Here is a 25,398-nt window from a genome sequence, read left to right on the forward strand (position 1 = left end):
CTTGCCCCGCCAGCATCTCCTGCAGACGGGTATCTCTGACTTGTCACACACCGCCGAGGGATGCCAACACCCGGCCGATTTTCCATGGTGCATGGCACCTTCACCTCGCCCGCAAAGAAAACCAACGTGACTCGAACCCGGTCCGTTCTCCCATCGCCTACCACTGGGGCGTCAAAACGCCACCCTCGACAGCACCCATTGCTGTCACTCGAACGCTCTTAGCAGTCAGGAAGAAATGGGCCGCGCCGTGATCAGCGCCGTCAGTCGTGGGTGCGTGACCTTGGGGGGGTGCGGAGGATGTGTTCCCGAACAGAGACTCTGTCGGAGCGTCCCGATTGGAGGGTCTCGTCTGCGGCAGTCGTGCCCGTCAAGATCTCTTGGCTTACCATTCCGCCCTCCAGCGAACCGAGCAGCCGGGGGCCTGGTGCGCTGGATGCGACATCCTCCGCCTCCCGCTTCGGGCAAGAGCCAAGCAAACGCCCTCAAAGGGTCTTCCCTGATCGACGCCCACCCCCACACCACCTGTGGTTAAGGATGTGCTCCGCATTCGTCACGAAATCTGTGCGTGTTCGTTTTCCTGACTCCATTGTGGGACGCCCTTTGCTCGATTCTCTTGACCCATTCGAGACTCCTGGGGACCACCGTACGTTTCCGGATAGAGAGCTTTTCGTGACTAGCTTTACTTTTTGAGTTTACCCGACTGCCTGACGGCCTATCGATCGTTGTGTCACGGGACGAGGCTGCTGTGCTAGAGTCGCCCAAGCTTCTTCGTAGAGGAGCTTCTAGAACGAGTTCTGTCTCTGCCATTTCCCTTTGCCATCCGGGCGAGTAGCTTGGTCGCTCGGCACCGCGCGAAAGTGAATACACAGCGTGCCCCGGCAGAGGCGGATGAAACCACGAGTAAAAGATAAAACAAAAATTGCAGGGCAGTAGCAGGATGATACAAGGACAAAAAGGCTGGGCGCAGTCGTGGTCACGTACGTAGTCAACGAAAACAGATACGGTCTGTCCCCGACTTTCCGGCGTCGCCCAACTTGAAGAGTCAAAAGATCATTCGCGAAACCCGTCCGGCTACCTGCAAGAGTCCCCATCTATCCGGACAGTCAGATTTGAAGAACGGCCTGCCTCACACCTCCGGCAATAATGCTGCCAGCATGACACCGGTCGGCCCTATCACCACTGCGCGACACCCGCCCGCGGAAGTGCTCCTCCGCTAGCGTCCGGAGGTCGGCCGGTCTGAGTTAGAACAGGCCGGCCACGCAGGAAGAGACAGACCCTTAGGTTTCTTGAAGTACCGAGGATCATACCTGCCGGGCGCGGGTCGTGGGGCCACACTGGGAAAAATGCCAGAATGGTCCCCACAATGGGGATGAGGAAAGTAGGGAACAATGTCTGCGTCCCCCAAGAGGTCAGGTCTCACCGCATCGCTCGCTCGCCCAGTGACGCAAGTATACCAGCCGGGTGTGACCAGCAGCTGCGGACATCTTGAATACTCACCAGTCTCGGTGTACAATGTCGGGGATCTCTATTCGCTACGTTGCTCATACATGCCGGCAATTGCCCAGTGGCCGACGCAAGGCATTGAAGACGATATTAATTGCTGTACAACGCTCACCAATAATAGTGACGCTAATGCTCCCTTCAAAGTTGTCATCCCAGCCTCCAGTATTGCCAGTCACAGACGGCCTACGAGTCTCGCCCGATCCCTTGCTGCTCGCCATCAGCACAGTCTCCGGTGGAGGTGTGTCCCCTAGACTTCCTCGTTCGAGTCCCAGTCTTGCTCGCCGTACATAGGTCGCCTCGCATTGCTACTCCCGCCTCCGACGACCTCCAGCTTTGCCAAAAACTCAGGCGGCACCGTCGGTATGTATTTCCTCTCGCGCTCTCGGTTGACGCCGCCGAAGCCGGCCCCGAAGCACACCAGCATGTCCGTGACCGACGGCAGTGTGAATGGGAGCATGTATGCCGGGTCCATCAGGAGGTTCTCGGGCGCGTCCTCCTCCTCGTCGTCATCCCCGGGCGTCTGTGGCTCTGCACCGCCATTCGCAGGTTTCTTGGCGTTCCGCTGAGGCGTGGAGGGCGCGCTCTCGGGGGCTACGCTACGTGTTGGAGACGAGAGCGAGGCCGCCACGCTGCGACGATTGCTTTTCTCCTTCTCCCTTCGCACCTCCGTTTCCTTCTGTATCGCCGCGAGGTATTTCATCGCGCTCTTGGGGAGGCCTTTTTCGCCGACCTCGGCGCGGTAGTGGTTCGCAGCATGGATGAGCTGCTGTGGGGTGAGAGACTTGAGCTGCTGCAAAGTATCAATCAGCGCCTCCAGGTCATCAGCCCCAAGCGACGAGAAACACTGTAGCCACTGTAGAAGTTGGATGATGGGGCTCATATGCCTCCTGGCTGACTCTATGGTGTTGTCGCCGTGAGCCTGCATGTCGCCGTACTCGTAGTGCTCAGGTTGTCTGTTGTTGGTGCGCGCCCAGTCCTCCAGCACCGAGACATTCATGCGTATCTGCATCGCTTTTGTGCGAGCCAGGTATTTCCTGTTGGACATTACCCGGTTGAACAGTTCGGCTCCCAGCCAATATAGCAGTTGCGCAATGATCTGCGCAGTGATGACCGAATGCACGTCGTAGAGGTCGAGCACGAATAGTGTCGAAGAGAGGAGAGAGGTGACGTTCCTGGGTGCCGGCTTTGCCCTCTGCTTGGGCGATGGTGGCCGATATTTCCGCTCCGGCGGTTCTTCCTTGACCTTCTTTTTGGTCTTGAATATCTTCCACTCGTTTTGGAAGGTTATGCCCTCAAAACCTGGTATTGTCTCGTGGTCTAGCATTGCTGCATCAAGGACCTTGTCCAGCCGCCTTTCCGCGTCACGGACGATGAGAATGAAAATCTCGTTGATTAGTTCAGCAAGCTGGGCCTGAAAGTTAACAGTGGCCTCAACAAGACCAGCATCTTTCTTCAAATAATGAAGCAGTAAAGTGGCATTCGAGATCCAGAACGCCAGGATAGTCATGTCCCACTGGTGATCCTCGACAACCTCATTTATCCTATCCATGGCCTTGATGAGTAGCTTTGCCAAGAGGTCAGAGCTTGCATGGTAATGGGCATATCTCGCGCTCAAGAAGATCATGTTCGCGGGGACTGGCTTTTGAGCAGCTGATCTCTGTGGCGTCATGTTGGTGACGATGATGTCCAGAATGCGGTCCAAGTCGCCTTCTTGGAACACAAACATCTGGTCGTGGAGGCATCTTGCCCAGTCAAACTCCTGTTGCTCCTCCTCGAATTCATCGTCGACCTAGACAAGTTAGCACGTGGCGGTCGCGGCACAAGTAGACGGCGGCGGGGCGCACCTCTGGTTGATCGTCTATTCCAACGTTGCCTAGGTCAACTTCCAAGTCTCGCGCGCTTTCCATCATCATACGCCTCCGCAGTTCGCTCTCCATCAACTCCTCCTCAAACTTGTCTTGCGAGAAGCCGGGCTTGTAGAAATCATCGTCGCCGATACCAGCACTGCCAATGTTGTACCCGTTACTATGTAGGTAGAAGGACATGTCGCTATCAGGGGCAACGAAATCAGCAGCGGTACGGCCAGAAGTGGTCTTCGCGTCTGAAGATGCCCCATTGTCTAGAAGAACCTTTGCAATCTGCTTGTGGCGATTGGTCATGGCCCACATGAGGGCGCTCCAACGGTTGCGGTCCTGTTTGTCAATATCGGCTCCAGCTGCGATCAGAGCTTCTACGACAGCTTCATGGCCCTGATGCCGCATCAGCCCACGGGTCATGTCAGCTTCCTGGGGTGAGAAGACGTACAAAACAACTGGCATATATCAGTGGAGGAGTGCCGTCCTCGTCTGGAGCGTTGATATCCACGTATTCCTTGGCCTTGCCAGCTAACATCCGGTTGACCTGAGTCACATTGCCATTACTCGCTGCCATGTTCAAGGCTTTCTGCAGCATCTTCTTCTTCTCGTCCTCCGAAAGCTCCTCGTTCGCCGCGATGGCTGCCTCATCTTCGAAGCCGGGGCCGGATGAGTGGGCCGCCTGGGCTGCCAGCATCTCCATCAGCCGCGTGTCACTGTCAGAGACGCCCCTTGTGAGATCTTCGTCGTAATTCTTGTCGTCTAGGGAGAGGTCGCTAAATTTGAGAGGCTTCGCAACGACCGGAGAGGTCAGGAATTGAGATTGTCCTTGACAGTGCTACGTATCAGCGATCCAAAGCCCCTAGGTCAGTCGGGCGAGGAAGGGAGTTGCCGCAAACCTTGCCAACCGTCGTACATCTCTGTCTCGGGGACCGGCTCCCTGGGCATGCGCCTATCATCGAGGGAGGTGGGCAAGTCCGCCGGCAGGACCTTTGGCCTCTCGCCGCCTCCGCCGCCGACATCGTCCTCGAAAGGACTGCAAGGCCCTCCGGTCGAAGGCTCAAAGTCCATCTCGGATCGGGAGTCTCGTGGTCCGCGGGAGGTGGTGGCGGGGTCGTCCGGGATGTCCGATGACGAGTTTGAGGGAGCCTATCTCTTGCTGGGTTCGAGCATCAGGTCATTGCTTGATGGAAGTTTGGAGGCTTTGCTGGTACACCCAGTGCAGCTGGAGGAGAAGCAGGTTGTCGACGAGCTGCCGTGGGGGACTGTGGAGTGCTGTCGCTGCGTTGGAATATGTGGTTGTCGGTACCTCCTGTGGGTGGTCTCTCGACCCCTTGTCCAGCTCGACCGCCCCTGTCGCACTGCACCGCCCTGCCAGCCTGCCCAGGAGCACTTTCGACAGCGGGGCTGCACGGGCCATTTGGACAGCTTGTCAGCAGTGACGTGCGTCCCCTCCCCCCCCCCTAGAGGCAGGGTTCGCTGTGCTGGGTACCAAGGTACCAGAGTACCGGGGGGTTGACTGGCCACCTAGCTATCTGGTAAGTACTGGGGACTAGATAATAGTATACCCGGGCCCAAGCAATATACAATGCCGCTCAAAGCTCAGGTCATGGATATGTTCAACGAGTTATAATATGTATGCAACAGGGTGGGGGATCAATTCGCATGCCTACCTATCTACACAGTCTACACCCACCCAGCAGAGCAGTCTGCCCGTTGCGCTCGTTAGTGGTGGCCGGGCTGGAGTGCTGTGACAGCAGCATGCCTGGTAGACTAGTACCTAGTTTGCACTCAGTATTGTTGTGGGCTGATATCCATCCTACTTCCATGCAGGCTGGCATGGTTGATGTGGGTGTGTGTCATCGAGCTCTTGTCGCCAATGCCGCAGGGGTGCAGTCTTTTGCATGTCGAGAACACTGAAGACCCATCTCAGCCGTTCTGGCCCGCGTTCCTGCTGTGCCTATCTCTGAGCACCCGGAAGGCGCCAGCGAAGAAGCTCTTTCTCGGGCAACTTGGCCGATCAGGAGCCACTCGCACCTTGGTGTCTGCTCTCATGACGACCAAAAAAAAAGATGGAGATCTGCGCTCCTTGCCCTGGCAGATTGACCATACGGCTTTGCACGGATGTCGAAGGAGAGACAAGGTGAGGAGAAAAAAAAAAAAAAAAAAAAAAAAAAAAAAAAAAAACCTCTCAGAGAAGTGTCAAGCTGCTAGGATTCTACGGCTGTACTAGGCCTAACAAGGGTTGCTTCAACAACCTTGGAATCGTCGAAGTCCCATCCGAGATCCAGGCCCAGGTATTTGTTTGTCACCCGTATTTATTACCATACAGTATGCATCTACCAGATCTTTCGGTGACGAACCTCTCTCCACTTCTGTCTCGACTGTAGTCTATGTGGAACTTGCCCAGTTGCCGTGGTCTCCGCGCGTGCACCTCGTTGCTTCTTCTTGCCTGGGAGCCGCAAGGCGCAATCTGAGCCCGACGACATACAACATACAACACACAGTCCCGACATCCCGATTACTAACAAAAACCGCCAGACAGACATACAGACATCAGTCAGTCAGTTACCACGGGCATCAAGACGGCCTTGCGCCCTGACATTTACCTCTCGCACCCAACAAGCCCCGCGTCCGGGTTCTGGAAGCAGACCGACTACCCACCCACGTTCTTTACCCGCGCCGTTCGTTTGCAAGGGAGCTCTAGGCATAGCAAGCGCTCTGTGCCGCGGCAGCATCATCCCTACCACATAGTCTACGTCGTCCAAATCAATACACGCGTGCGCCGCCACCAAGACCACCGCTACCCACGAGTGCAGCGGACAAGCGAGCCACCGAGCGACCGACCTCGCAGCCATTATCCGACAGACTCACAACTTGGTACCACCACCAAGCCATGTGTCCAAGCAGGCTGAGACCGAGATCAAGAACCTGAGACCTGTGTCTCTCGATCACGCAAGCTTCGCCGGCTCGGCCCTCCACACGATCATGGAGGGGTCGGCTATCCAAGATGAGCAGCTCGACTCGACTCTCGATCCCCCGCCCCGGATCTTTGAGCGCCTCTCCCAGATCGCTGGGTACACGTGGGATGAGTCCGCCGCGCTCACGCATTCGAGCTATGACAACTGGTACGTGTAACTCCACCGTCGCTCCCATCGTGGCAACAGACTAGAAGCCCCCACGCCTGCTGCTAGAAGGCTGACCGCTGGCACGATGAACAGGCACGTATTTGGTGTCCGTTTCGCCCCTAGATACTCTAGTAACCATCATGCTACGAGCCCGACATCCTTTGCCAGGAGCCCTCCCTCGACTTCGAGCCGCATGTCTCCCGGCGAGCCGCCCTCTTCGGCCTCCAATGGACCCCTGAGCGAAGGCAGCATGAACGACGACTCTACGGCAGGAGCAGTGGTCGAAGAGGCCGTTGTCGCGAGGGTCTCTTATCACGTCCTCCGAGAGGAGCGCGCGTTTCACATGATGAAGAATTTAATTCAGACCGCAGACCCGAATCAGGATCACACTATCATGCCCCTCGATCTGATCAGGCTTGCGCCTCAGCCTGGCGATCGGGGCCAGATTATCGTTTCAATATATCAGTCACCAGGACAGAGTTTGTTGCCCAAGATAATGGACCTGGGTCCTGCATTCTATATGTGTAGGAAGGTCGAGGATAAATGGGTGTCAAGCACACATGACAATCACCAATTGGGCCCGCCCATCAGCCTGAATCTCTTCCTCGATTTCGCAATCGGCGCGACGCAATGCCTCGAGATGATCCATCACGGTCTTGGGATCATACACGGTGAACTCCGCGGTGACTCCTTCCATTACAACGAAGAAACGAATAAGGTGAAACTCATCACGTTCGGTTCTGGGCTGCGGTCGTTCGAGCATGGTCTCACCAGCACGGGATGGTCAAGCCTTTCGAGGGAACTTGGGGCCAAGCACAAGCTCCTTCACATCAGTCCCGAGCAGACGGGTCGCATGCCCGCAGAGCCAGACACGCGCACTGATATCTACTCGCTTGGCGTGTTGTTCTGGATGTTGCTGACGCAGAGCCCTGTCTTTGATGGTGACACTCCGCTGGATATCGTACAAGGCGTGCTTGGCAAGAGAGTCCCTAATGTGTCCACCATTCGACTTGATGTGCCTGATGTGCTGGGGAGAATCATCCAGAAATGTACGGCCAAGAACGTGGGAGACCGGTATCACTCGGCTAGCGGCCTCCGTCACGATCTGGTCAAGGTGCAGGGGTTTCTATACGACAATGACTGGCTGGCACTCAAAGAGTGGCGTATAGCGTCCCGAGATGTTAGCTCATTCTTCATGCTGCCATCCATGATGATCGGGCGGCAAAAGGAACGGGCAGAGCTCTTGAGGGTTGTGGAGCGCGTCGCAAAATCCCACGCAATGAGCCAGAAGGGATCAAACCGATTCTCTGACGGATCGACCTGGTCGAACGACATGCTCGATGGAGGGGACGTATCTAGTGAAGGCGCCAGCTCGGAGGGTGGAAACAGGCAGAGCGGTTCTTACACTACGATGACAGACCCCAAGTCTCGTAGCAGCATGATCCATTCATTCTATTCGACTGAATCCCAACCTCTGCCTGGTGGGGACGCTGTGTCTTTGGGCAACTCCACCCCGCAGACTCGCACAGCGTCAAGAGCGTGGGAGAGGCATCAGTCGATCCCTTTCGAAACGAGGAGTTTGGTCAACAGTCTAGGAGAAGAGCGACCAAACCCGGATTCGTCCTCAAGTCTTTCCAAGCAGTTGGGTTCGGCCAAGTTCAGGAGGCGGGGACAGTGTGAGATTGTCACCATTGAAGGAGCTGGCGGGCTGGGGAAAAGCTGCCTCGTGCACTCTGTCCTTGCGGATGTTAGGCGGAGTGGGTACTGCGCAACGGCAAAATTCGACACGGCTAGGAGGACTGCATTTGGGCCTTTGCTCAAGCTGCTTTCCTCACTCTTCCGTCAGGTGTGGGGCGAGCGGAATACTGAGACCCAATTCCACCAGACCCTGAAGACGTATATCCGCCCAGTCTGGCCCATGTTGCACAAGCTCCTTGGCCTTCCCGAGTTCCTGATCGGGCCCGTCGATGCGACAGTTTCTAGGTCGATGTCGAATTCTTCGGGCGCCACGATACAGAGAAATCGGGCTCCGGGAGCCCTCAGACGACGAGGTTCATCTCCGGGAGGTACGTCGACCCCCCCGAGATCTTCGTATCGAGGTTCAACTATGTCCACATCAGGCTCTCAGGATTTCCTGCGCACTGGTGCTTCGACCAAAAGCCTTCGGCTCATGAACACCTTTCTTGACGTCCTACGGATGTTTTCCCAACACAAGTTCATCTGCTTCGTGCTGGAGGACCTCCACTTTGCCGACGATGAGTCGATAGAGCTTATCACCCAGATAATCAGCGCAAGGCTCAGGCTTGCCATTATCATAACCTACCGTTCTGACGAGATGTCCCCTGACAAGGTCAACAACATCATATCACCGCCTGAATCCGAGGATCTGCCGAAGTTCGGATCACCAATCGTTACGCGGATACCTTTATCGCCTTTAGGAGAGGAGGAAATCGTCCAATACGTTTCGACCACGCTATGCAAACCCAAAGAGGAGATTCTGCCACTTGCCCTTGTCATCCAGTCCAAATCTGGCGGGAACCCGTTTTACATGCGGGAAATGCTTTCTGCATGCCACCGGAAACGGTGCATTTGGTAAGTTTAGATTTTTGAAGTGGCGACCCCTTCCTCTTCTATTTCAAGGAGTCGGACATGATTGCTCTGAGGATTACCACTTTTCCTCGCGCCATACGGCCAACCTGAAAAGTAAACCTGAGGTTCACCGTACCGCTTCAGAAGATATGGGAATATTTCATGTCGATTTGCTACGTTGTTTCTATCGTTTTCATACGCCACTTCAAGAATTTCTAGCGACTTTTAAAGTATTGACTGGCTGCGCAGGTACGACTACAAGACAAACCAGTGGGAATTTTCTCTTGACCAGCTCTTTGAGGAGTTCCAAGGCAAACAAAACTACGATGTGCTGGACACCAGTAAGTAGCTTCTCACTGCACTTTGCGTTTCACGAGCCAGTTTCCGTGGTCGACCAGGGAATTAGGAGCCTGGACGCTCCCGAAGTTCTTACGTCTGAGATATAAGTCCCGGAGGCATTTGGTGAGAACTCGCTGACCCGAGTATCAAAGACTTCATCACGCGGCGGCTTAACGAGATGCCAGAGGCTTCGAAGTGTCTCCTGGCCTGGGCGGCCTTGCTAGGCCATTCCTTCTCATTCGAGCTCATCTGTCACCTCCTCAGCGGCGAATGCCAAGATGCCTGTGGGCAGTCTCCCGCAGAGCACATTCACAAGACCTACACGCAGGAGGAGGCGGTGGCAGGATTGCAAGCTGCTATACAGGCATATATCATTGTTCCGGGCGACGTAGACGATCGCTTTCGATTCGGTAACCTCCCTTCAGGTCCCGGGCATGTGTACAACGCGGTAGACTGACAGAACGTGCAGCCCATGATCACCTAGCCCAGGCCTCCAGACAATTGAAAATATGCGAGGCTCGTACAATGCACTTCACCGTGGCCCAAGTCCTCATGGTATTTGCCCTTACAGCCTCCAGCATGGATCAATGCTAACACTGCTGTGCTCAGAAATATTATGCGGAAGACGGGAAATCGAAAGACAACATTGCTTCCCATATCTGCGAGTCCGTGGACATCATCAGACAACGAGTTAAAACAAGGCGACCGTACCGGCAGCTACTGTTCGATTGTGCGAAGCTCAGCACAGAACGGGGTGCTCGACCGACTGCTGCGAAGTTTTACACTAACGCCGTTGCTCTGTTGCAGCCCGACCCGTGGAACGATGAAGCCGAAGACGTGTCTTACGAAGAGACCAATCAGCTATACCTCCGGGCGGCAGAGTGCTACCTTTACATGGGTAATCACGGTGCCGCTAACGCTCTCCTGGGAACAATCTTCCTGTCCGCACGATCAGCCTTTGACAAGGCGCCCGCCTCTGTGCTGCGATCTAGGATATTCGCGCAGGCAGGTGACGCTGAAGAGGCACTGGCGTGTCTGTTGCAATCCCTCAGGGAACTTGGGGTACCATTTGACGATAATCCGACATACGAGAAGTGCGATGCGGAGTTTGAGAGATTGGCAGCGAAGATCCGCTCGATGGAGCGCAGCGAGATCATCAACCCGCGCCACACGGTCGACTCAAATTTGGCGTCTATAGGCGCGGTGCTCGCTGATGCCATCAGCTCAGCCTGGTGGAGCAATTGCCTCATGTTTTACCATCTCTCACTGGTGATGGTAGATGTCCACTTGAGTCGTGGCGCATTCCCGAGTTCCGGGATGGCATTCCTCCACGTTTCTATGGTCGCTCTCAGCAGACACAGTCTGACAGAGCTGGCCCTCGACCTGGGCTCGATTTGTCTCGACTTGCTAGACAAGTATCGTGACGCCTTCTCCATGGCTCGTGGATACATGCTTTACGCCAATTTTGTTGGTCATATCCATTACCCTCTGAGCGTCGCAGTCAACCAAGTCGAAGGTGCCGTGGAATACGCAACCGTCGCGGGCGACCGAACGTCGACAATCCTGAGCTTTGGACTCTTGGCCCAGCTCAAATTCTTTGCCAGTGAAAACTGTGCCGACCTTGAAGCTTTCTGTCAATACGGCTGTGAAGATGTGCCAAATTGGCACCAGGACACGAGGGGCGGAACCCTCCTCATTGCAGTGAGGCAGGTTGCTCGAGCACTACAAGGAAAGACACGAAATTTGATTGCTGATGAGGTTATGAATGATACCCAAACTTCCCACAGTTCTGCATCCTACAAAGCATGGCTAGAGGCGAACGCGAAAAACGGCGGTCGGTCTTTGATATGGTACGAGACCATGGAAATAATACCCCTTTTCCTGTTTTCTCATTACGAGAAAGCGGCACAACTAGGCAAACACTGCGTTGCCAACGAACACATCATCTGGTCTGCCCGAAACACGAGGGGTGCCATGCTGTTCTATGGCTTGTCTCTCGCGGGCCTTCTCTTCCGCAAATTCGAGGACCCGCGCACCAAGGACAACGATATAGACGAGCAAGTCGAAGCGACGGTCGAAACTCTGGTGATGCTACGCAGGAAGATCACAGATTGGGAGGTTGTATCCGATGTCAATTATCTGCCCTGGTCCACTTTTCTTCAGGCACAGATACACGAGCTCAGAAGCGAACATGGCTCAGCCATCCGCGCATATGAGGATGCTCTGGATCATGCATCCGAGCAGAATCTGGTGTTCGAGGAAGCACTCGGCAATTATCTCATGGCAGGTGTCTTCATTAGACGCGGCGCACGGAGATCAGCCAAATCTGCACTCAGGGACGCTGTCGGCCTTTTCCGATTAATGGGTGCCACGGGCCTGGCCGATAGAATTGAAGAGGAACACAGTCTCCTGCTTCACGGGCCTACCCGCAATCCTCGGACGGCTGAGGCTTCTGCGCAGACCGACTTCGCAGGCGACGCAGCACCAGTACAGTTCCATCATGTAGACGGAGAGGCAGAGGAGCCCGGCCAACCAACCCAAGTCGCCATGGGCGAGCTTCAAGAGAATAGGATAGGGGCCTGGCGAGGCTCCATGCACCAACCTGAGGCCGGCGCCGGCCTGCCTGCTTTGGACATGATCGATCTGCATGCCATTTTAGTATCGTCGCAGGTGATTTCATCCATCCTGGACGTCCAAGAGCTCCTCAAGGTATGTTATTCTGACCTCAACCTCACCTGCACTCATCAATGATCATTTTGCCTTCGAGTCTCAGTCCCACGCTTTCCCCTCCTACTTCCTCGGAGGCAAACCACGTGCGATGACCTGACCTCGGAGATTTCCCACTCTATGAACTTATCGTTCCCCCAGCCCACGTAGACCCCGACTTCCTGATACCTGTCAATGCCTCTGCGCAGCCTTTTTGTATTTATACACTCATTCTACCATGGCACCCAGCGTTAACCTGATAAACACAGACCATGGCGGACGTGGTATTGCGCTGTTGTGGAGGCACCGCCACCTTAGCGGCCATCATTGTGGACGACAAGAGTCAGTGGTGCGTTGCCGCCAGCGGGGACCCCGAAAAGGGAGCACAGGCCCACAAGCCCGGAATACCCTTGAGCGCTTCTCAGCACCTGGTCGCTGAGAACGTGGTGTTGTATTGTACTCGGTTCAGGGAGGCGGTCTTCAGCGCTGATATCATCAGCGATGAAAGATTCGGCGTCAGTGAGCAGTGGCTCCAGAAGAATCCCCAGGGCAGAGCCATCATCGCTTATCCCATCTCTCATGGGTCGAACCCTCTTCTTGGCGTCCTCTACCTTGAGGGCAACCCCAATTCGTTCACGGATAGAAATGTCACAGTCCTGCAGCTCCTCGTTAACCAGATCGGCATCAGCTTCTCGAACGCGCTGTCACTGAAGGCCATTGAAAAGGTCTCGAGCGAAAATGCTAGCATGATCGAATCGCAGCAGCGTGCCTTGTTGAAGGCTCAGGAGGCCGAGACGAAGGCCAAGGCTGCTGAAGCAGAGGCCAGGCGCAACGAGAAGCGAGCCGAAGAGGCGGCAAAGGCAAAGTCCATTTTCCTTGCCAACGTCTCACACGAGCTCCGAACTCCGCTCAATGGTGTCATCGGAAACTCGGAGCTCTTGAAGGACTCGGATCTGTCCAAGGAGCAGCTCGAGATGGCCGACTCAATCAGGGTCTCTGCTGACCTACTTCTCACCGTCATCAATGACATCCTGGATTTTTCCAAGATGGAAGCCGACAAGATGAAGCTTTACATCACTGCCTTCAACCCGGAGGAGATGGTCCGCGAGGTTGTCCGAGCTCAGTCATATAGTAATCGGGAGAAGACAACACGGCAGAACGTCAAAATAATCAAGGACATCAACTTACCGCCAATGCTCATCTACGGCGACCCGATCCGTCTCCATCAGGTGCTCGGCAACTTGATCTCGAATAGTCTGAAGTTTACGGAAGACGGGTCGGTGACCATTGGGTCCCGCTTGGATTCTGAGACTAAGGACAAGGCAACGTTGACTTTCTGGGTCAAAGATACCGGCATTGGGATCTCAGCAGAGCAGAAGGCCAAGCTTTTCCAACCCTTCAGCCAGGCTGACACGAGTACGGCTCGAAAATACGGCGGCAGTGGTTTGGGTTTGTCCATCTGTAGGAGCTTGATCGAAACGATGATGAAGGGCAAGATCGAGCTGGACAGCCAGCAGAATATTGGGACCACTGCGTGGTTCACAGTCACATTTGACAAAGCAAATCCCGATGTGACAGCAGGCGACCCCCGCGCCCTGCCCGAAACATTTTCGCGGAGGTCCTCTGATAACGTCAATCGGGAGCCGTCGCCCAACCCCTACCTGGATCTGTCACAGGTACCCAAGGAATCACTTCGCGTCTGTATAGCCGAGGACAACGCCATCAACCAGAAGATTGCCATTCAGTACATCCAAAGGCTAGGGTACAAACATGTGGATGCTTACGATAACGGGTTGAAGGCAGTTGAGGGCCTGCGCCAGAAGGCTCTGGAAGGAGAACCTTACCACGTCATCCTGATGGATGTACAGATGCCAGTGATGGATGGCTATGACGCGACTAAGCTCCTCCGTAAGGACTCACTCGAGGCGGTCCGCAAGATCCTGGTGATTGCGATGACGGCAAGTGCAATACAAGGCGACAGGGAGAAGTGCCTGGCTGCTGGCATGAATGACTATCTGGCGAAGCCTGTGAGATCCGACGTGCTCAAAAAGAAACTGGACACCTACGTTGGTGGTCAGGTACGTGATGGCTAATTATGAACTCCAATATCCAAATGCGATGTTGTACTAATACGAGCTGAGGATAGGCACCTCCCGACCGTAAAGTCAGCGATGTATCCGTAGCTAGTGTCCAGTCAGCCACCGCGACAAGTCCGCCTCCGTCTCTGCTCGAGCACAACGGATCTTTGGTTCCGGTGAAAGAGAATAAACAGCTACTGTCCAGCGGCGCCGACCACAACCAGAAGAGCAAACAAGACATTCCCGGTCCTCCCAGCAGGACCTCGAGTGACAACCGACTGTCTGATACTGGCTCAATAGAAAGTGCGGCAGGCAAAGTTCGGAACAAGTTGACGAAGAACCGGCTGAGCCTAGATGCATCTGGAACTGCTGAAAGCAAAGGAAAAGAGAAAGAGAAGGCCAAGGCGGTATTGAAGAAGAAGAACCCGCAGGACAGGAGGGAGAGCCTCAGCGTTGATCCGAATGAGCAGCAGTGAAGTGGCCAAAGCGACACGAACTTAACGACACGGAGAAAAGGAGATAGGTCACACGGCAGGGATTCTGAATTATGTGAAAAGAGAACAGGGTAACTCCTCGGGAGGGGAGGGTTTCTGGGGTACCACGGGCACGTCTTTTTACTGGACGTCAACAAATACCATATTTTCCTATTCTACCCACGACAAGCGATTGGAAGTTGTTTCTACACGAAATGGAATTGGGGGATGATGTCTGAGCGGGCAGCTCTTGCATTGCTACGTGTTCACGGTATCCATTCTTGCATGTTTTGTTGGGCTTCATAGCGCGTCGAGGGCGACGGGGTCTATATTTTTCATGAGCGGAGGTTCAAAGAAGAGAGACAGAGACACACACAGACAGACACACAAATCAGATTACCGACTAACCAACACTAGGGTCTTTGGACATCTTTGCACCGTTTGGAGCGACGGGTGTCGGTGCGAACATTGAAAAATTGTAGCAGGGCTGACGACCTGGATGGCACACAAGAATCTCGATCGTTGAAATACAGTCAAGTAGATACAGTACTAATTCCGCATAGTCTGGCAGGACTGCAACGACCGGTCCGCCTGACTCGGAGATCCATCCTCCCGAGGCCGTGCGACCACGACAACAGCATGGGCCCTCGTGTGGTCACCGCCCCCTCCAAGCTCAACCGGGGAGGGCCGACTGTGGGCCGGCCCTCTCCCCCCCCCCCCAAAGATGGAGCCTCGACTCAGAGGCCACAATTCACAAAGCTGTCGCATGTGCCAGCTCTTTGGGCTCGATGACGTCACGCACTAGTAGGACCTGCGGCATTTTGACGCGGAAAGTGAAGAGAGGATTAAGATGACCTGAGGGGTTGATCGCACGGAATCAGAAATGGTAGTGTGAGCTCTCATCAAACACGTCGGTAGCCTGTGAGGGGCTCTGGTCACCAAAAAAAGACGGGGTAGGCGGCATTTTCAGAAGGCAAATGCCACTAGGGCAAAGTGGTATGGATGGTGTAAAATCTCTATGTCTATCGAATCATAGGAGCCATGTACCAAAGGCAGGGTCAGGTTCCCTGTATCTCTTTCTATACAGGCCCTCAATCCTCTCACCGCCTCGCTTTGCGAGGGTGACGAGGAGGCATGCCACGGAGTGGTCTTTCTTCCACGTTCTGTCTACCCGGGACTGCATCTTAGTGGAAATCCCATCGCAATGTCAACCAAGTATCCGTCTTGTAATTTCCATGCAACTCCTAGCCTGAATCTAGCAAAATCCGCCCATATGTTCCGTAATACATGCGCACGCACCGACTCCCTTTGTCTTTTAGTTGGGGGGCTGGAAGAATGCGTACGACTGCTCAAGGCGGCGCTCGGTGTTGGCGCGGCTGTTGACGAAGTCAGGGTAGTTGAGCGTCAGCTCGACGGCGCCGTTGACGATGTGGTCGGCGGCCTCGACACCTAGCATGAAGGAGTGGTCCTGGTTGCCGACCTCGTACTTCCAGCTGCCGAAACGACCACGGGAGAAGATGTCCTTGGCCTGCAGCTTGGGCAGGAGCTCCTTCAGGACGCCATCACGCTCCAGGGCGGGTGTGGGGTATCCGTGGTCGAACTTGCGGTGGTACGTGGACACGATATCGTCATCGGGCAGGATCATCTCAGTGTTGATCAAGCCCTGAATGCAGTCCTTGAGGATGTTCGCCTCGTCAACGGGCTTCTTGGTGGATTGGGACACCTCGAGCATGATGGACCAGTAAGGACCCTCCTTGGCCTCGCTCGAGTCCGCCTTGCTGCCATTGGCCTTGTACAGGGTCGGCAGCTTGACGTCCGACTGAGGCTGGTTGTAAGGGGAGTAGTTGGAGAAGATGGTGGCCCGGTAGAAGGGGCAGTTGTCCTCGGGGAAGTACAGCTGAGCAATCTTGGTTAGCAAAAGCTTTGTTGGCAGGAGTCTGAGGATTGACTCACCCAGCACTTGTCACCAATGCGGTCAGGGCGGCTTCCACGGAGACCAACGCCGATAACGTGTGTCGAGGAGTAGTAGAGACCCTTAGAGATGCTGACGAGCTCCTGGCTGCCCATCTTCTCGACGAGCTGGTCGACGTTCATGGTGGAGATGAGCTTCTTGTAGCCAATCTTGGAGCCATCGCCCATGGTGACGACCTTGTTGTCGGCGTCGACCTTGGCGACCTCACCTGACTTTCCGAAGCGCTTCTTCTCCTTGGGCAGCGTGTTGGCAACGGCGATCCAGATACCACCGGTACCGTCCCGGGCAGGGAAACGGAAGGTGGCGTTAGGGCCCCAGTTACCAGCAGTCTTGTTCAGGATAACGTTCTTGGCGACGAGCTTGACGTTGGGGGCAGCTACACGCTCGCCGAGCCAGTCACTTCCCATCTGGTTGTCCAATTAGTCTTGATTCCGAAGACGCGCGAGGCACAGTTGTGACTTACATCCTTGGTGGGGACGGCCCAGACTTTGTAGTTGTAGGGGCGCATGAAGATGTTGGCAATGTGGTCACCCATCTGGCGCACAATCCACTCGTCAAAGTTCTTGGGCTTTGACTTGGTGACGGCGCTCTCCATAGCAGCGTCGATGAGGCCATCGATGGCAGCGACCTGGTCCTCCTTGGGCAGCATGGAGATGTTGTTCTGGAAGGGGTAAGGGACCCAGAGGCCCTTGTAGCGGACGTAGGAGATACGCTGGTGGTCGAACCAGTCGTCCTCCTTGGGGAGGGCCTCCTCGATGCAGTCATCGAACTTGTAGTGGGAGAAAATGACGTGGCCGCCCACATCGTACAGCTGGTGCATCATCGTTAGCCCGGTTGTCTTGTTGCGGGAGAATAGTCAAGGGGCAACTTACGAAGCCTTCAGGAGTAACATCCGTGGCGGCGAGACCACCAGCCTTGTTGCCAGAGTCGACAATCAGCCACGAGGGACCGTTCTACGCATTGTTTGTCAGTAGGCGGTCACTTGGAATCGCGACGACGAGGCATTGGAGAAGAAGGGAGCGTACGATGTGGTTGAGACGCTTGGCGGCACCCAGACCCGTTGGGCCCATGCCAATGACGAGAACATCAACGTTGCTGCGGTTGTGCTGTCAGTATGTAGCTCTCTCCGGGTGGTCGAGACCGGGCAGGAAGCTGGTGGAGGGGTCAGGGAGGACAACACATACGTGTCAGCCATTGTGAAAGCTGGATAGAGACACTGAGTGTTTCGTGAAGAGGAGGAGGAGGACTCTTTAGTACTGCTCGCAGCTTAGGGTGCGATGCGAAGCAGGCGTTGGCGTTGAAGACGAAGGCTGCGAAGGACAGTAAAGGTCAAGGTCGGTGCTAGTAGCCGGCGACGCGCAAGAAATCTTCTTGGGATCTGGACAGTTTTCTTTGGTAAATGACGGTTGTCCCCCTCCTCCCCCCCTTTCCAGACCACCACCAAGAACAGGTCCCCTTTTTTTTTTCCCTAGCTGGGTAGGTAGGCTGGTACGTACTCAGGTACCTCTGGTGGGTAGGAGGGGTGAGGGTACATCAGTACAGCAGGTAGTCTAGCTGCTGCACATCGGTAAAATGAATGGGCCAGGGATTTGGGGTCCCCACCATCTCTTGACCACGCTAATTTGTGCCTGGGCCCCCCGAGCTGCCGCGAAGACCAGGGGCCATGAGCCTGCAACTTGGCATTGCTGTCGGGATGGGGGGCTCTCCCCTGGGCCCCAGACCCTGAGGGCGGCGCTGGCAGGCCAATTACTGCAGAGAGTCTGCCGTGCTCGAGGCCCACGGCGGCTCCATCCATCTGGCTCGGCAGCGATGATCTTGAACTCTGCATTTGATGCGTGGTCGACACCGCCTCCGTGGTCCGCTACTGTGTGTGCTGGATTGGCTGCGGTAACACGCCCGTGATACTCTGCCTGCAGTGCCGTGCATGCCATCTGCTCCTGCTCCCCCTTCCGCACCACACCTACACTACATACAAACACATGGTCCTGGAAAGCCGACGCTGGCGAAAGGTTCAAAGCTTGGGCCAAGTATTCCGACACGAGACATGTTTGGATGCGAGTCGTTGTTACAAGAGAACTCGTCCGTTCGAAGTCTCACAAAGATGATAGGAACGATACCAAAAAAGAAAGATATTGCTGTCCGCACTGGTGCTAGGCAAGCACGCACGTCGAGTTAGGACCGATGGCGATAGTCGACGTGGCTAACGGGCCCAATTTTTAATTTCCTCCATCAAGCCTGCCAGCACGCCGTGGTTGGATTCGTCAGTTTGCAAATTTTCTAGGTGTAACCTCTGGTGATATCTTCCCGGCTGTCCAATTTCCTCCATGAAATGAGCACTGCAGACTTGGAAGGTCGAGCACAATTTGGCCGGGAAGATCAGATGGGATGAACGTGTCACAAGCAACTAAAAAAAAGTCAGACACGGCCGGCCGGCCGACATGGCTTCGGTGGTGTCGCCGGAGGGGCATGGCCCACTGCAGACGGGTATGCCTCGAGTATAGCCTGGTCTGTGGCAGTCGAATTGTGGCTTTCTAGAAAACAACACTTCCATGGAGTGCAACGTGTTCTTGGCAAGCATGCCGACAGGGCGGTTGCTGGTTGATGGGATTTCCAGACAGGCACATATTGTTTTCTGCATGTTGTGCTCTGTGTCACACACAGGAGGCTACATGGTCCAGTATTGCAGTGTCTGGTAGGCAGGCAGGTAGGACGCCAGGAAGATGTGGGTTGCAGTGATGAAGCGGTCATTAATTTTTCTCCCACCAGGAGCAGATGGACATCCCTGGCGACGGGGCGAGTCACTTTGCTGATCTCGTTTCACCATCGACGATCAGCGAGCGCGTGGGCAATGCCGAATTCCACATTGGAACAGCAATGCGCGGAAGTGAGTGGCATGGCCAGCAGGGCCTGCTGTAATAGTATCGTGGTAGTGCCGGCTCGAGATAACAGTAAATGAGGGTAAACCGTTCGTGGTAATCACCCGCCTTGGCCTGACAGGCGGCAGGAGATGAAATGATGGAAAAGGCAAAGACAGCCTCATCTACCTCTCACAGCTCCGAGACCCGGTGGCGAGGAACCATGCACTTCCACCAAAGCTCACCAGGGCGCGCTCAGTCGCTCAGCGCTCAGTCACAGAATCTCTTATTCACATTGTCCGTGGCAGTGGCAGTGGCGAGTGGCCCTCGTGTTCTCGTCGAGGTGGAATACGGAAGTGGTGGGTGCTGGTCCTGGTGGTGCTGCGGGTTGCTGAACCCAGATGTCGACGGCGGCGACAACAATGCGTGCCACACCCAAGCAATGATTCGTGGTGAAGTTGGAACTTGGCCAACTCCCGGCCCATGACTCGGACAATTTAGACCAGGTACGACTCAGCCGGTATTGGTTCGAGGGTGCTAATCATATGCTGCAACACACCCAGGCGATGGCACCCTTTTGCTTCCGAATTGTGTGTGCCGCATGCATACTAGATAGTCCGGGTGGTATGACAGCGGTGCCGATGTCTTTCTTGTATTATGGAAACACGGCGTTCTACCGTGGAACATCTAAATCTGGCCAAAACGTGGGCAGATCATGCGTCTGGCTTGGTCGGCAGGGTGGCCTGTCAGATTCGACCAATTTGATGTTCCTGCAAGACACAGTCTGTGCACCCGCCGGGGCGCTGCGCTACATGGTGCTGACGTATGGCATTGTCTCGCTGGATCTGGTCTAGAAGGCCGGAAGTGGCAGCCATCAGAGAAAGCAGGAATAAATACGAGGCCGAAACTTGTCGCGAGGCCGGCCAGGTGGCCCGGTGGCCAAGTACGGGAGGGCTGGTGGTGTATGTAGGTAGCGTAGGTGGTGGTGTAGCTTGCTGTTTGCGGCGGTTACACACGACGGCCCGGTCGGTGAAGTCAGGGTCTTCCCGAAACTTGGCGTTCTCCCGTCCCATGCGGCGCCGCCATCGTGGGAAGGGAGCTGGTCATCACGAAGCCGAAGAAGCTTCCATGGGCCGCGGTCCCCAATGCGGCACGTCCACGCAGCCTTCGGAGCCGATGGCTGGCCAGGCTCACGGGGCCCAAGGCTCAGCACAGATCGCTACACGGCCAGCAGGTGTTACTTCAGGTAACCCACATCGTCGTGATGCTCTTGGCAACGGGAATCCGAGCTTTAGGATTTTAGATTGGGACGTCGTCGCCTCAACCTTGGAAGCATTGCAGTATAATGTGGGCTGGTATGGCTGGACAGCCCAGTTTTGGTGTATGCCGGTGATGGCACACCACCACGATACGAGCGTAGACAGCAAAAATAATCCAGGCCCCCCCGGGGTAGCTATTCTGGTCGACTGCCAGCATGGCCACGCCGCGAGCGCGCGCACACACGAGGGCCGTGTTGCTTGTCGCTGGAGTGAGGTAACTTGTACATGGTGGACTACACTCCGCCATTGACGTGAATTCGGCTGCAGGGCCGGGCGTTGGATGGGAATGCCCGGGGCTGTGCTCGTCTCCCCTGAGGCCTCAAGCCCCATGTGGCAAGCAATTTGCACGTTGATCTTCTGCTTGCGGGTGGGGTGTGTGTGTGTGTACTATGCTGTACGCGTGTGATAGGGAAGGAGAGGAGAGGCAATATGCTGACCGCTGCATCGCATTGGCTGCCATCTCCGTGGCCATTCTGCCAGTCAAGTTCAGCATGGGGCCGTGGTGGGAAAAACAATGGAGCCATCCCTGTTGCGGCCAGCCCCTTTTTCCCGCCCTTTTCCTGCCTTTCCAAGGTTGGCCTCGTTGGCCAGATCGCCGCAAGATTCACCCTCTTGGCAGCTTATTATGGTGCTGCGACGCTACCAGCCTACCCGCCCGCCAGCTTGATTGGGGCCACCCCAGGCTAAACTTTATGAGCCTTATCGGTATCATCCTTCGCCCTCATCTGCGCCTGTGCCTCCGACCCTCCTCTTCCCACGTCCGCGTCCACATTCCCATCCTCCTATTTCCAGGTCTCCTCCATCAGCCTCACCCAGCCAAGTTGCGAGCGCATTGACCTTGCACGGCTCCGTACCCGACTGTTGAAGTTTATCTTCCGACCGGCCACCTTGTCTCGCAGCTCGAGGGTTTCCTCTCCCGGTCTCACATCTGACCAAACCAGTCCCCCTCGTTACACAAACTTCTCTTCTTTCTGCCTGTCGTGGTCTCGACCTTGTACTGTGACGCCGTCTCTCTGCAACAGCGACACCGCAACTTGACCAGACACCCCCTTTTCTCTACTATTCCGTTCCAAAGGTCGCTCAGTCCACCAAGATGGGTGTCGACGAGAAGACGCGCGTCTCGGGCGAGGTGACGCGAGAGCAAGACTCTCCCGTCCTGCCGACTGTCAATCCCGAGGCGCAAAAGTCGGAGCCGGCAAAGGCCGCCATCCACCCAGCGCTCTATGTCGTGTAGGTTGAGCCACCACTGGACACGCTCGCTCAAGTAACGAGGCTGACGGGCAGATGGCCGTAGTGTCTGGATCAGCTTGAGTTCCTCGGTCATTCTGTTCAACAAATGGATCCTGGACACATTGGAGTTCCGTAGGTCACATCATGATAACGAACCTTGACAGCTCCCTGGTCCGTATGGCTGACTCTGAGACTCTGCAGACTACCCTGTGATCCTCACAACCTACCATCTGACCTTTGCGACGCTTATGACGCAAATTCTGGCCCGATACACCACGCTTCTCGATGGGCGCAAGACTGTCAAGATGACGGGTCGGGTTTACCTTAGGGCAATCGTGCCAATCGGCCTGATGTTCAGCTTGAGCTTGATCTGCGGCAACCTGACCTACCTCTACCTGTCAGTCGCCTTCATCCAGATGCTCAAGGCCACCACCCCTGTGGCTGTCCTGCTCTGCAGCTGGTCCATGGGCATCAGCCAGCCCAGCTTGAAGGTCTTCCTAAACGTATCCGCTATCGTCGTCGGTGTCATCATTGCCTCGATTGGCGAGATCAAGTTCGTCATGTTCGGTTTCTTGCTCCAGATCGCGGGTATCATCTTCGAGGCCATGCGTCTCACGATGGTCCAGCGGCTCCTGAGCTCTGCCGAGTACAAGATGGACCCTCTCGTCTCGCTCTACTACTTCGCCCCAGTGTGCGCCGTGATGAACTTCCTGGTCGCTATTTTCTGGGAGGTCCCCAAGGTGTCCATGGAAGAGGTCTACCACGTTGGTCTTTTCACCCTCTTCCTGAACGGTCTGGTCGCATTCCTCCTCAACGTTTCCGTTGTGTTCCTGGTAAGTTCATCGCACCCACTGGCCCCTCAATCAGCTGGCGGCTCACTGATACACGTCCACAGATTGGCAAGACCTCTTCCTTGGTCCTTACCCTCTGCGGTGTCCTCAAGGACATCCTGCTCGTGTGCGCCTCTATTGCGATCTGGGGAACCCAAGTTACCGGCCTTCAGTTCTTCGGCTACAGCATTGCTCTTGCTGGCATGGTCTACTACAAGCTGGGATACGACCAGCTCAAGGGTTACGCCGACGAGGCCGGTCGCCAGTGGGCCGAGTTCGGAAACAACCGACCGGCGCTTCGCAAGATCATTGTCATTGCGTCTGCGGTTACTTTGATCTTCGTGCTGTTTGGCGGCCTGGCCCCAACGTACGCCCCGGGCTACGTCCCAGACGTTCCAAGCGCGAACGAGCTCTGGAGCGCGGCTGCCAACAAGGTGAGCTCGCTGGGCTCATAAAACGCTCCAATCGCCGCCTCCACGGGTAGCTCTTTTCGAGTACAACCTTAAAAGTTTTAATGCTCACGTCTACAAACTCGCGCTTCACGCGTCTTCCTGCCGGCTTGTCGACGGAAGCAAAGCTTCTCACGTACATATTTGCCATTCATTCGTTCTGTCATCATCTCTGGGCAAATTACAAATGGGAGTCTAAAGGAGGGTCGTATATGTCTCACACCTGGTTGGATCTGGTGGCATTTGATCCGGGCGGAGGACGGTCGTAGACTGGTCATCTATCGCATAAAAGACAAGCTTCGTTCATGTGGTACCTAGACGCGGACTCTTCCGGGTGCTGGCTTGCTCCATGAACTCAATAGAAGCTATGAATAGCATAGCAAGACGACTTAATTGAAAAGGTAATGATTGAAATCTACTACCTGGCTCCTGGAAAGTGGCTTGTGCGGAATAGTCCGAAAATCACTTCATGAATTCCACAGTGACATACCTAGAGCACATTACTCGGTTGGGCCAAGTCGTCTCGAACGTACTTGACGTCTTTTGGGCTCGGCAGATCCACAGCAAAAGAGCGTTCGGCAGCTGGTGTTGTGGCCAATAGGCTTCGCCCTGGAGGAGTCACAACTGCCGTGGGAGCGCAACAGTCCCGGGTCGACATGTTCACACTCGGCAGGAAGAAACTGTGTTGTTTTGCGTTTTCAAGGAGGCTTAGACTCGTATCTTCACATGATCTCTTCGTAGGTTTGGTGGCCGCTTCTCGGGCCAGAGGTGGCCCCAGCCGGACTCCCGCTCTCTTGGCTGCCTCACTTGCGTCCTCGCTTGCAACGGGTCAAAAACGTATGTCATGAGCCAGACGCCGTAGTTATTATTCTTTTTGACTACGACTCGTGGCTAGCCACGGACAACCTTTCCATCCACACACTCCATGGTGATATGACGGGGCCGTCACACTTGTCTTTTCCCCCGACAAGAAGAACGCCAAAAAGGGACGAAGTCGACCTTTCTTTCCGTGTGGTCATCATGAGACTCGGGTCGTAAAGCGCAGTGCAGTTTTTCAAATGCCGTCGAATTTTGATTTGATGCTGTGTACATCCATACCATTTCGCCCCCGCCCAGCCGAAATCAAGGAAGAAATAATCTAGAATCCTGTTGATAAAGTCCGCGTTAGCATCGTACTCGCTGCCGTCTTGTCCTTGTCCCTCATCGTGTCGTGGCGTTCTCGCTCCCGCCCAAGTGTTTAGGGGGTCCCGGGCTGGTACTCCGTCTCGGTGTGGGTTTGACATACTCAGAGGGGTGAAGAACCATCGGTTCTTGCCGCTCGTGTACCGCTCCTCCAGGGTCTTCTTGACCGTCTTCTTAGCATCCTCGCGCTGGCTGACCTCCTTGAAGGTGTCGGAGGTGATGGCGCCCTTGAGGCCCTCGAGCTCCAGGGTGTAACGGGTGGGCATCAGGTGGTTGTAGTTGACAACCTTGACGAAGGGCTTGATCTTGGACCGCTTCTCCTGTCGTGCCTTTGACATGCGGCGGGTGATCTTGCTGGGGTAGCGCTCGATGCCGGCGACCAGGGCGTGGCCGTAGGGGTGCGCCTTGTTGCCGGTGTCGACGGGCTGGATGATCACGACCTGGATTGCGGGAAAGAAAAGAACCTAAGTCAGCCTTCTGCTACTACCGGACTGGACGTGTACCGCATGTCCCAATTGCGCCGGTCCCAAGCTCCTGAGGTCATCGCGGCTCCCATATCCTCCTATCCCCACCATATTTCCCAAGCCCCGTCGCTCCGCATCGTTGTTCGCGCCAAACAAATCGGGGTGTCGAGTTTCTCACCTTCTTTCCGGCGTAGCGGCCACGGGTGATGATGGCAACACGGCCAACCTTGAGGAACTTCATTTTGGCGTCGGTCGGGTCGTCAACGGGGGTATGAAGTGTGGATGGTTGCTGGTCGTCGATAACGGAATCTTGACGGGCGCTGGAGTCTAGGCGAGAAAATTCAGCGGTTGTGGGCTGAATGGCGCCAAGACACCCAGGTCCCGTGATTTCTTAGTCAGGAAAAGTGGGTGACTGGGCAACTCGACCC

At 55.4% G+C, this 25,398-nt stretch overlaps 5 protein-coding genes across 5 annotated transcripts; 2 read left to right on the top strand and 3 right to left on the bottom strand.

The window, feature by feature from the left end:
* Positions 1 to 1,750: 1,750 nt before the first annotated feature.
* INS49_011360 (uncharacterized protein) lies at positions 1,751 to 4,776 on the bottom strand (the record flags this gene model as incomplete). Its single annotated transcript, XM_043172078.1, has 5 exons — positions 1,751 to 3,292; positions 3,348 to 3,752; positions 3,808 to 4,184; positions 4,256 to 4,505; positions 4,750 to 4,776. The coding sequence occupies 5 exons, from the start codon at positions 4,774 to 4,776 to the stop codon at positions 1,751 to 1,753; spliced, it is 2,601 nt and encodes an 866-aa protein (XP_043023823.1).
* Positions 4,777 to 5,480: 704 nt separating this feature from the next.
* Positions 5,481 to 14,672, top strand: INS49_011361 (uncharacterized protein; the record flags this gene model as incomplete). The annotated part of the gene is made up of 11 exons (XM_043172079.1): positions 5,481 to 5,499; positions 5,898 to 5,919; positions 6,176 to 6,484; positions 6,578 to 8,550; positions 8,605 to 9,076; positions 9,323 to 9,414; positions 9,565 to 9,822; positions 9,882 to 9,967; positions 10,022 to 12,121; positions 12,388 to 14,196; positions 14,265 to 14,672. 11 exons carry the CDS (start codon positions 5,481 to 5,483, stop codon positions 14,670 to 14,672), a joined length of 7,548 nt encoding a protein of 2,515 aa, XP_043023824.1.
* Positions 14,673 to 15,984: 1,312 nt separating this feature from the next.
* INS49_011362 (uncharacterized protein) lies at positions 15,985 to 17,836 on the bottom strand (the record flags this gene model as incomplete). Its single annotated transcript, XM_043172080.1, has 6 exons — positions 15,985 to 16,566; positions 16,623 to 17,048; positions 17,105 to 17,452; positions 17,514 to 17,594; positions 17,667 to 17,736; positions 17,826 to 17,836. The coding sequence occupies 6 exons, from the start codon at positions 17,834 to 17,836 to the stop codon at positions 15,985 to 15,987; spliced, it is 1,518 nt and encodes a 505-aa protein (XP_043023825.1).
* Positions 17,837 to 21,908: 4,072 nt separating this feature from the next.
* On the top strand, positions 21,909 to 23,330 carry INS49_011363 (uncharacterized protein; the record flags this gene model as incomplete). The annotated part of the gene is made up of 4 exons (XM_043172081.1): positions 21,909 to 22,045; positions 22,110 to 22,177; positions 22,247 to 22,878; positions 22,941 to 23,330. The coding sequence occupies 4 exons, from the start codon at positions 21,909 to 21,911 to the stop codon at positions 23,328 to 23,330; spliced, it is 1,227 nt and encodes a 408-aa protein (XP_043023826.1).
* Positions 23,331 to 24,462: 1,132 nt separating this feature from the next.
* Positions 24,463 to 25,211, bottom strand: INS49_011364 (uncharacterized protein; the record flags this gene model as incomplete). Its single annotated transcript, XM_043172082.1, has 3 exons — positions 24,463 to 24,470; positions 24,610 to 24,946; positions 25,149 to 25,211. 3 exons carry the CDS (start codon positions 25,209 to 25,211, stop codon positions 24,463 to 24,465), a joined length of 408 nt encoding a protein of 135 aa, XP_043023827.1.
* Between the last annotated feature and the right edge of the window lie 187 nt (positions 25,212 to 25,398).

The sequence above is a fragment of the Diaporthe citri genome (assembly GCF_014595645.1).
Source record: "Diaporthe citri strain NFHF-8-4 chromosome Unknown scaffold_5, whole genome shotgun sequence".
Taxonomy (NCBI): Eukaryota; Fungi; Ascomycota; class Sordariomycetes; order Diaporthales; family Diaporthaceae; genus Diaporthe; species Diaporthe citri.